The 12,109-nt window shown below is 35.1% G+C and overlaps 1 protein-coding gene across 2 annotated transcripts in view; it reads left to right on the top strand.

Annotated features, from left to right (window-relative positions):
* Window positions 1-12,109, top strand: part of FUT8 (fucosyltransferase 8) — a 61,191-nt gene that overhangs the window by 21,733 nt on the left and 27,349 nt on the right. For both annotated transcript variants that reach the window (XM_074149124.1, XM_074149125.1), the window contains exons 4-5: window positions 834-948; window positions 7,676-7,913. In XM_074149124.1, the coding sequence (XP_074005225.1) occupies window positions 834-948; window positions 7,676-7,913 (353 nt within the window). The remainder of the gene's footprint in view (window positions 1-833; window positions 949-7,675; window positions 7,914-12,109) is intronic.

The raw sequence follows: 12,109 nt of genomic DNA, 5'->3' as shown, positions 1-12,109 counted from the left end.
GTCATATATCATTTTTCTTCTCATGACACAGAGTTCTTTATCCTCTTATTTGGCCATTTGAAATGTGATAACCCTAAGAAGGGGATCTCTAGTGTATTAGATAACCTCAATTTAATATTTGACAAGGCCTCAAAATTAACGTTTTGTAGTCTAGACTTGTAATATGACCATGAGTCAGTTCTGAATTTTTTATTTCTTTACTTTTTTTTCCATTTCAGTATTAGTAGCGTGCAGTCATTCTAAGCACACAGAACGCTTACCTTCCTCCAGAGTCACAAGGAGCTACATGCCATAGAAAACAGTTTACTAAACCTTGTAATAGTATTCTGTAGTTAGTTTTCACTCATAAGAATAGAAGGATTCTTGTTGTATGTGTGCTACAGACTTTTGTAATATTATATTCCATACAAGCATAGCAGGGTGATTGTAGGAGGCAAAGTAACAATGCATTGTAATAGAAGCTACTGTAGGAATCACTATTGCACTTTCATCTGGATAATGGATAATGTATCGAGCATGGAACTGGTCTTTCTTCTTAGTTTCCTTTAGCACATACCAGAAATAAATGCTATATAGCAGGCCTGTGAGTTTTTTTTTAACCCATCTCCTGTTTAATACTATAATTACTCATGGGTATGGAACACAGGTTAAATGGAGGACACAGCCAGTCTTTCTTGGCTCCTGTTTGGATTGTGGGGTAGGAGGGGTCATGAAGAAACTGGTTTTGAGGCTATAATTGAAATGTCTGTTTAATTTTTCTTTGATTTTATCTAATCCTCCAATTATAAGATTGTTTCCCATTTTTAAAGATTATTTTCCATTGTTGTTTACAGGTCAATAATGACCGACTTGTACTACCTCAGTCAAACAGATGGAGCAGGAGATTGGCGAGAAAAAGAGGCCAAAGATCTAACAGATTTGGTACAGAGGAGGATAACTTATCTACAGGTAAGAGGGTAGAGCTTTTAAATCATGGTAAATAGTTTGGGTTTTTTTAGTTTTTTTACATACAGCACTTAGCTATACCCTTGTTATAGGATAATTACATGACAGTTTTAAGTGAATGTTTATCAGTGCATTACATACAAAAGAAATTAGAAAGTTGGTTTCAAACATTATTTTGTATGTATATGGAATGATAGTACTTCAAGCAAATCTTTGTGGATTTGGGGTTTTGTTGTTTTTTTGGATTTGTTTTTTTTTTTAATCCGTGTTTTTCACTGGGCCGTACTTACCTGTTTGGATACTTTGTTTTATTATAATAGATAAGTCTCTGCTTTTCATTTTTCATTCTTTAGAGTATCAGAATACATATGTTTGAACAGTGTTAAAAATATGAAAATCCTTGTATGAAACTTCTGAACAAGCAGTTCATTTTTAATAATAAAAGTATGCAAAATTGAAGTGGTTGTAGAATATGTTGTCTAGTCCTAGACAGTTTCAATATTTATGTGAGATGCCCCTATTTGTGAGTGCATAAAGCCATTTTAATGTATGTGCTTATGTGTGCCTTAAATTTAAACAAAGCTTTTGTTTTTTTGGGACTTTTATTCATGTAGGAATGCATGCAACTATTTATGTAGTTTATATATCAAAAAGATACTGGAAGTAGTCTGTTTTATTTGTCCTTGGTTTGTTTTTCCTTGCTCGTGTGCACCTCACCGCCCTGTTCTGTCTGGCCACTCCTCATGTCACATCTTTTCTCTGTGTAGACGGCTGAATTTGTTTCCCAGATTTTCATTATTTCACAGTTCAGCTATTGGAACCTTCTCTTCTGTGACTGAGATATGTATTTGTTGCTTGTTAAATAAGAAAGGACACCCTTCCGTGGAAAAAAACCTCCCTGTAAATTACGCAGGAGGCATCACTTTATTGTCTTCCTTCAACAACTCCTTAAGAACTGTTCCTCATTGATATCCTTTTTGATATCACACTTTGGCAGTGGTGTACTGTAACTACCTTGCATGCGGAAAAACATGCCTTTTCTACGACTTTTTCCTCTTCTTTCGTCGTCCTGAGGAGACTGATGTAAAGGGTTTGTGTGTGTGTGGGACCCCCTGGGGCAGGCCCGGGGCGGGAGGCGGCGGCCCCAACGGCTGCGGGGAGCGCGCGCCCCCTCAGGGCCTCGGGAGTGCCTGCGGGCAGGCGCCCTTCCCGGGTAAGGGCGGGGGGAAGCGGGGGGAAACCGACCTGCTGGGTCTTTTTTAGAGGGCTGAGGCGCTTTGAAAAAGTTATGCTGGCGAAAGCGAGTTGAGATTCTCCAGGTATCGTCAACGGTTATTTCTCGCAGCTGACGCTGGAGAGTTGTGTGTGAGAGAGCGGGAGGGCGACCTGTGTCTCGCTGCTGTGGGGTTCAGGGGCAAGATTTTATTTTTCCTGAGTAGGAAAGAAAGATCAAGCCCCGTGTTTCATTATCTGTGTAGGAGTTAACTTAATGTAGCATGCATGTAGTGTGGCCGGCAGGACTGGGGCAGTGACCGTCCCCCTGTACTGGGCACTGGTGAGGCCCCACCTCGAGTGCTGTGTCCATTTTGGGGCCCCTCACCACAAAAAAGACATTGAAGTGTTGGAGCGGGTCCAGAGAGGGGCAATGGAGCTGGTGAGGGGTCTGGAGCACAAGTCTTGTGAGGAGCGGCTGAGGGAGCTGGGGGTGTTCAGCCTGGAGAAAAGGAGGCTGAGGGGAGACCTTCTCGCTCTCTACAGCTCCCTGAAAGGAGGGTGTAGAGAGGTGGGGGTCGATCTCTTCTCCCAAGTCACAGGCGATGGGACAAGAGGAAAAGGCCTGAGGCTGTGCCAGGGGAGGTTTAGATTTATGCATTTAAAATATAAAATTAATCATTATGGGTTCATCCTGTAACACAGAGAACCACATAAGAAAATTAGTATTTCTCTCCTTTTATTTTTTTTTTTTTGAGTTCTAGTATCTTCCATATTACAGAGGGAATTACATTGGTTTTTGTTTTTAAGAAGTCATCACTCATAGCTTATGGAAATTAAAAACATATGAATGCTTTACTGCTGCACATCAAATTCCATATGACTCTTTCACATGAAAGGATCTAGAAACTATACAGAAGGGACATGTGTTTCCTTAATTTGAGGTCTTTGAGGTTTAAGTTGACGAATGGTGATATGTGTTTTCCAAAAAATGTAGCTTTGATAAATGTTGATATTTGTGGCATTATAACTGTGCAGGTCATCAAAAATAGCACTAAATTCTTGGGTTTAGCAAATATGCAGCAAGACAATTAAAAGTCATTTGGGTATTTTATCAACAAATAGTATTACCCTGTTTATCCTATGTGCCTTTTAGGTTAGTTGAAACAGCTGAGTTGAATGCTCAGTTTTTGTTGTACTGAAATGTGGAACAGAACTATGGAATGCACCTTTTCTCACTAAACTATTCTTTTTTTTTTCATAAGCTAACTGTGTTTTTTTTGTATTAATCCCTTCTTAGACTAAATATACCTAAAATTTTCAATCGTTCTTTATGTGTGAGAATTTATAATACCTTTAATTTTTTCTTCCTGATGTTTTCCCTTAACATTAATTCTTCACAAGGCTATTTGAAGTGAGCATCCACTAGTTGACAAATGGCAATAGATTTATGGAATAGCACCAAACTATGTTTTTTGCTTGTTTTTTATGCAGTGTAAGGTATTACTTAGCTAATAATAGGTCTCCCTTGAGTTCATGTCACTATGGAACTATCGAAAATGATGGCCAAGATTTTCAATTCAGCTGGATTTTGAAACGTGAATATTTTTTCTTCCACTATACTTATTTTAAATGTAGTTATCAATACAATATTTCACTTTTCATGAGTCATGCCTTTTTTGATTAGTTTCTTATGGAAATCATGACAATCTTCTGTAGACTTGCCTAATATAAGGTTTCTTAGACATTTAATTCAATGGCTTTGCCTTTACCAGTTCTTTAATGTTTCTTGCATGAAAGTACTGTTCCCACTAAGATAATTAGAGGCCATTTTTCTGTGTATTTGCCATTTCTCACTCCTTTCATGGCCTGATTTTGATCTTTGATTGCACTTTGTCCCTTACTCCATGAATACTTTGTTTCTTTGAAGATTATTTGAAGATTCAGACCCCACAGCAGGTAATTCTCCATGTGTGCAACATTGCCCTAAGTTGGTGTGGAAATCTAGCCAACTTTTCAAAGGCAGAAAATATTCTTTCTCATGAGTAGTTACAGTCTTTGAGACAGGTCATTCACATATACAATTACTACCATCTCTCTTTTCCTTTTTATTCTTATGTCTGAAAAACCTGAGGCCTACCTGCCTGTACAGTAAGCCAGAAATAAGCTTTTGGAGCCCTTCAGAAGATTAAAATGTCTCCTGTCTTGAGTGATTGTTGCAAGTAATGATCCAAAACTGGAATATATCTGTGACTACACATTTGGAAGACAAGTTAACTTATTTTCTAGTGTGAGTTTCAGGATCTTGAAGAGTACAGGGCTTACTGTGAGTATGCAGTGTAAAGCAGTCCAGAGTCTGAAATTACACATGTACACCTCTATTCATAATATAGCTGTATTAAAAAATTATATTAAAAAAAAAAATTTAACAACCCTTGCTTCCCAGCTCCATGCCAAAAAGAACTATCCGGAACATTATTTGTAAATTATTTTTTTTTGGTGAAGAATAAAAGTACCATAAAGTTTTCTTTCTGGTACATGTTGAACAGTGACAGCTGCATTATTTTGGGACATCTCCCTGGGAAATCATTTAGCTGAATGATTGTGAATAGTGATGACTGCTACTTCATTTGGATGGCATTACCATAAATTTGATTTAATGAGGCTACATTTAGCTAGTTCCCTGTAGTTAGAGCAATAATTAAAAAGCTAGGAACTTATATTTAAGCAAAAGACTGTATTTTCAGAGATGTTCATTATCAAACGATTGAAGAGAGTATGCAAGAGCACTCAGACAAGGACTCCTGTATATTCTGGAAGCGGGAGAGTGAGTAAATGATTATGAAGGCAGCAGTTTGTTTTCTTCCCCTTTTGTGCTTATTTTTGTTCTATTTATTTTAGGAAGTTTGTGATTCAGCTTGCAGTCACCCAATAACAGAATATTTTTGCCTCCAATTTTTAAAGGAATCAAAACATTTTGTTCAACTTTGAAGTTTAAAAATATAAGCAGAGAAAGGTTACGAAGTATTCAATAACATCATCAGTTATAATAGTAATAGATTGCCATATTCATACTATTAATTTATTTGGGGCTGTGTATGTATGCAAAGAAAAGAAAATTCCTTAGAAGACTTGATTCTGAGGTGTCTGGATTTCCCAGTATTTTTGGTGATTTAATGTGTCACTTATTTTTTTGGTCTTAAACTGTATTAAATCCTCTCTCTTTTGCTGCCGTTAAAATTAATGATATATATTTCTAATAAAAGTACTCATGGTACAATGACAACAGCAACAACAAAAATGGCTCTGGGCACTCTGCATATGTGCTAAAAGATGTTCCCTTCACAACTGTAAGTCTTGGAAAGTGTAAACTTGTATCTTTCAATAATTCAAATTGAATGTATTCTATCTTTTCGCAGTTATTCCACTTCACTCATGAGAAACAATTTGTAGTGTGTTGTGTCAGTTGTAGTGTGGTATTGATAAATTCAAATTAATTTGAAACAAATGCAAACGTAAATTCCAGAGTGGAAAAAAAAATCTCATAGAAAATTCTCCATCAGCATTGACTTTTTTATGGGGAAGCATTTATTTTTTTATGAAAGACTTCAGCTATGTGTCTGTATGGGCGCTTTTCTAGGAGAAGAGATTATTTCTCTAATGGGCAAACCTTGTAGCTCTTCCATTTTTCTATAGTAGACTCAGCAACCTTAGGTTCATTTGAAAGCTCTCTAGCATTTAATCCCAGTACATAGAATCCTGATAATTCGCTTACTCAAGGAGAAAAATGCCATGATTGCCAGTGCTGGTTTCTGAATAGATATAAGAATAGCACACTGTAGAAGTCTCATTTTGGGATGATAAAGGCAAAATTAGATACTGGCAAGGCAAACAGTTGAAAAAGGCCATATCCTTAAGCTTAACTGAGGTGTGTTCCTGGCCACAAGGATCCAGTCAAGATTTATGGTTATGAATTCATAATACTGACACACTTTGTCTTCTAGTTGCCTTAAACTATGTCTATTATTAATTTGTTAAATTTCAATCATTTGACTTACATATACTTATTTAATTATAAATGAGTAAGTGACACTAGTGATCAGGCAAATTGAAAGGAGATAATGACAATCATGTAGTTGTCTATATCTAAGGGGAAGTCATTAAACAGAGCAATGAATAGATTCAGTCTCAGATTCTGGTTTACTGACAGACTAGTAAGGCCCAAAAATGTAGCATCTAGCAGATGGTTGTTGTTACCTTGCTACATTCTTTTCTTCAGCATCATCAGTTTAACATTTTCTTAATGCAGATTTTTCTGTGGAAGTAAGTGGGGAAGGTAGAGAGGCAAGAAACTCTTAGTGCATCAACTGGAGAAGAATGAAGTTTGCACTTGCCCTTCTTTAGGCACCACAGAATGCACACAGGAAGTGTCCATTTGTTAAAAATGCATAGGTAACTTGTTTGGTTAGTTTTGGTACTTCCAAATTAAAATTTTTATTAAGTATTTTATGACTCAGAATATTCAGAATATCTTTAAGATCACTTGATGGATGGATCTCAGTTCTCCAGAAGGTGATTGTTGGTTTTTGGAAACACCTAGTTTGTTGCAAATTTACAGAAATTTTATTTAAAGCTGTTTAGACATGAGAGGAACAGAATTTATACTGATGCTCAAATATCATTATTCTTGCAGCTTAGGCAAAAACTGATTTTTCAACCTGGAGATTTTATAAAAAGCCTTTTGGTAAGGCAGGAGTATGTTGAGACATGCAAATACGAATGTGTACAGCAAAGTACTGTATTTTACTGAAAGAATAACTTCCATAGATTATGTTGTTGTGTTGTCCACATACCTAAAAATTTTTATTACTTTGTAATTTTAAGCGTAGCGTTCACATCATGTACAGATATGCCTCCTTCCTTGTTTCTTGGATTGTGGAAGTGTAGTATATTATTTTATTGAGAGCGCATGCAGATTAAAATTCTGTCTTTTATCAGTCTCCTCAGGTATGTGTTTCATATTCTGTATTTGGAATATGGTCAGTTAGTCTGGGAAGAGGTCCATTAATAAGAGTTTGGTTTATTCTGTATACTGTAGACAGGTGGAAATTTTCTTTCGCTGGATGTCATTCTGGCTCATTGAAAGAGAACTAACAAACTTGGAAAAAAGCCAAAGGAAAAAGCATTCCAACAGTGAGAACCATGTTGATGAAATGGGAACTCTCAGTCCAAATGTTAGCTTATTCTGACAGATTTACAAATGAGAAAGTAATTTAAAATGTTGAAGGTATTCTATTTTACGTTAGGATAGTGAAGTATGTTCAATAACTGTTCGTGTTCACAGTCAAGAATTCACATAAAATTTTCATAGAGCTGAAGCTTGCTCATCCATTTTAATATGAGCTGTATTATAGCAGGATGACTCGCACGATTTATGACATTTGTCAGTTGTTCAGAAAAAAAGTATGCCTTTGTGTATATCTTCTCTTCAGCTTGGCTTTTTCATCCATGCTTACAGAACCCGAAGGATTGCAGCAAAGCCAAGAAACTTGTGTGTAATATCAACAAAGGCTGTGGCTATGGTTGTCAGCTTCATCATGTCGTCTACTGCTTCATGATCGCTTACGGCACTCAGCGAACACTCATTTTAGAGTCTCAGAATTGGCGCTACGCTACCGGCGGCTGGGAGACTGTCTTTAGGCCTGTAAGCGAGACGTGTACTGACAGATCAGGTACCACCACTGGACACTGGTCAGGTAAGATTTAATAGCTCAAATAATTTCTCCATGTTTTTTTGCAGCTTCTTTCACATAGGACTATTTTGATATCTTTTTCTTTAATTTTATGTGGAGCGTAATAACTAATGACTGCAGTTGCATACATAAGCATCTTTTAAACCTTATTTCTTCATTGTATTGAAAAAATATCCTTACTAAGATATCTCTGCTTTGGTGGAGACTTTTTAATATTGTAGTGTACTAACTATGCTGTCTATATGAGTTTTTATTAGAAGTTGCTTTTTAATTATGTATCAAAAATATTCATACAAGTGAATACTTATGACAAGGTATCAGTGTAAATTACAGAAATAGGCCAAAAAGTCAGAAAATTGTATCATTTCAAAGAATTACTTTCATGTAATTTGCAGACCTGCGTAGAATAATAATTTAGTAAATTGTGCTTTTTGAAAAGAAAAGTTTAAATCTGTACATTTATCTTTCTTCTTTTTAATTAAATTGCCTCTACTTGACACTTTTATTTTAGTTGTATTAGCAACATAAAGTTTTGAGGTTTCTGAAGTCTATCTTCAGCAAAACAATTTAGATTCTAATCTCTTCTACAAAGATTTGAGGCTTATATGAGCTGATAATATATATATATATATTTAATGTATTATTGGTCCAGTTCTCTCCTAACTAGGCATAAAAATTAAGCTTGTCTATTTCAGAAGAAATTAGCATGTTTTTGGAATTTTGGAAGTAGGGTGAATTTTAATAAGCGAGCTGACATTAGTCTGATAGAAACATTAGTAAGGCACGTTCTCATCTGTGCGGAGAATTAGGGGTCATCTCATCCCTTGTCATCCCTGGCAGGAGTTGTTCTTTGTGCTTAACATGATATTCCTACAAGTCAAGTTCAGTTTCTCTAGCTTAAATATGTTAAAAGACTGAGAATTCAATCAGAGGTTTTTGCAAATACAGCAGTTATTTTACACTGTGGCATAATTTTTCTTTTTCCTCCATTTCACTTAAACGCTTCTGTACTGTCATTCTAGAGGAAAAAAATATCTTAATAAGAGGTGGTTAATTTTGAAATTATATCTTGGCTGCAATTGTAACTTACTTGCAGTTCATTTTTCCTTGATATCTGTGGCCAAACTTTATGGATAATTTAGGTAAGAATTGTTAAAGAAGCATGTATGGCTTCCTAGTAATAAAAGCCATAATATAAAGAACTTGTGAAGACACATTTATCATTAATTTTTTTAATACATTTTCTTTAAAATAGGTAGCTATATTGAACATGAATATTTTTAATTGCCAGGTCATAATGTTCTGTTATCATTGCAACATACTAAAATGAGGTAGGCCTCTTTTTATAATTTTTTTTTTGCTGATTTATGATGTTCTGGTGGCATTCCCTGATACTATATTGAAGGAAGGCTATAAAACAACTAAATAAAAACCTAAATGGAACCTAAAAAAGAAAACAGATTAAGATAAAGGATAGGTTAATATACGATTAGAAGTCATATCTGCATTACATGATGGGGAATGAAGGGATTTGGAAGTAAAGAAGCCATCTATATGTTTTAAATAACAGTGTGTTCCCATAAGGCCTGCAAACCAGTAAGATGAAAGATAACTTGAAAAGGAAACCTGAAACAAAGTTTCCTGCAGTTACATTTGAATATTGGCTTTGGTGCCTCTAGCCATGGTTTGACGAATGAATGCTTTTAAGGCAGGGGTACCCTGAGGGGAAAAAATGGCAGAGCTCTTCATTTGGTGGTGGTGCCAGCTTTTAAGTATTCATTGAACTATAAACTTAAAATATGAATTAACTAATATGGTTATATGTATAATTCAAGAAGGACGATACTGTGGGTATACAAAATTAATTTTTAATTTATTAAAGCAAATCAGGCAACAGTAATCAAAAGGACTAAATGAAAATTGCGAACTCAAATCATAAAAAGTTCTGCAGAATTAATTGCAATAAATAAAAAAAGTTTCATTTCATGAACTAGATCTTTGTTGACAGTAGTTTTTCTTTTACATAAATCAGATGAATATTTAGTGTTAGCCTAAAAACCCCTTTAACTTGCATACAATTGTATGAATTGTTTTTTGCTCCCATAGCTCACTCTTCTTTATAAAATCTTGAAGAAAAAATTGTTCAATTTCTATTTATAATTCTTAATATCTTTTTCATACACTAACTTTCATTATTTGCATTTTAATTCAAGCAAATTTACGTTCCTGTGAAGCATAGTGGGGAACGGTGATTAGAGAGAACAGAGCAGAACAGCAATCTGTCTTGTATTTTCCCTTTGTTTCGGTTGTGTTAATCTTGAAATCAAGCTACTGGTATTGCATAGATTTTTTGTTGTGAAGGTACTTTGTAAGATGCTCTATGCGAAAAAAAATTGTGTACATAAACATGAAAATATATTTAGAAAGGGGCATTCTTAAAAGGACCTTAGAATTTGAATAAGGTAGGTCTGAGTTTTCAGAGCAGTGTAATAGCCTGAGAGAACGAAGTGTGATCTTTGTGTCTTAAGTGGAGGGTTATTGAATGGTAGCAAGAAGTTATTTTCTCCTTGCAACTGTCTAGTTTTGTTATTTGGCCTTCAGCATGGATATTGATAAATATGAAAGGATTCTCAGAAAGAACTACACTGTTTCAAGGCCAGAAAAATCTGCTTTACAGTAGAGGTTAAAGAACATAATTCAATTTAAAAATGAAGCAACTTTAAAAAGCCGGTCCTGCCACATTTTATAGGCATTTCTATATGGGAAAAATTTCTACTTTTAGACAAAAGCATGTGGCTGGACAATTCAGATTGGAAATAAGGGCTGTTGTTTGCAGAAACATTGGCTATCTGAGCTGCAACCAGGACACTACGGTAATAATTTATTCAGGGGATATGGTAGATTCTCCATGAGTAAGTCTTCATTTCGTCAAGATGGTATGTGTTCTTGAAAACCATGGATTTTCTCCCTTTCAATCTTTTAGTATTTTGCATGCATGGCGTAGAAGGTTATTGTGATTTCAGTGACCCAGTTGAAGCTGCTGTCTGGTACCCAGTAAACAGGCTGGGATGAGAGAGGCTGAATAGAGCCGTCAGCCACTGAGTAGCTCTGCCTTGGATGAGCAAAAGTAGAGTAATTTATTTTAAACAGTCCTTTACCTGCTGTTGCTCAAGAGATTGGAACATTAGAAAAACAAAAGGAAAAATAAGTTGACACATTTTTTAAAATGTGTATTTTACTTTTTTGCGCAAGATGAGTCAATCCATGAAAAGAAATACAAGGTATAACTGAAGAGGCAAATGTTGTCTTTAAGAACATGGCAAACCTTTTTCACTTTCAAGTGTCAGATCAGTGCTTAACTTTATGAACAAAACTACTAGTGGAATAAAAGAAGCAAAGTCTTAGAGACAAATAGAAATCAAATTCATTTAACCAGCTGATCTTACAGTGAAGGAAAATACGTATATAGAGAGATGGGATGGAGGAGGAGAGAGATTTATTTTTGTTATTGAGCCTATTTTACATAATGTGTTTGAGGTCATTGTAAATTTCCTATCAAGGGTTAGAGATGGTTATAAATTCTGGAAAAAGATCTTTTCAAATGGTTAAAAGTTGACTTTGAAGTTAAGGTCCTTTGGAATGTTTTGAAATCCTCTTATGATTAGAAGTCTTTGAGTCAAAAATACTGAGTATATATAAAAATAAAAATGAAACTGATACAGGTGAATTCAGAATTACACAGAGGGGGTAATGAGGCAAAGATTTCAGTGTATTCCAAAAGCAATTAATTTCTTTCCTGGTAGGAATTATACATCATGAGACATAAGTAAAAGAAATTGCTTTTTTGCCTATTTTTTTAATTGATGTATGTTTATGCTAATGTTATCATCAGCAGACCAGATAAAAGTACTGTATGTCTTTTTTAGTTTTACCACTTTTTAAGTTAGGACTTGGGCATACAACATTTTTTTATCATTGCAACTCAGTATTTAGTATTGCTTTTTATGAAGCGTACATCCTTTATTAGAAATAAGTTGGTGCTTTCTGGATCTCAGAGAAACCGAACAGCATGCTTTGCTGTAGCTTTACAAGTAATTTAAATGATGATTTGTGATTCTGTTTCAAAGCATGGATAGAGAAGATTCTAGTTTTTTCCTGCTAGAACTGATTCTCATTAACTTTTATTCAAATGTAAAACA

This window comes from Numenius arquata, chromosome 6 (assembly GCF_964106895.1).
Source record: "Numenius arquata chromosome 6, bNumArq3.hap1.1, whole genome shotgun sequence".
In the NCBI taxonomy this organism is placed as follows: domain Eukaryota; kingdom Metazoa; phylum Chordata; class Aves; order Charadriiformes; family Scolopacidae; genus Numenius; species Numenius arquata.
This window is presented reverse-complemented; position numbering and strand designations above follow the sequence as displayed.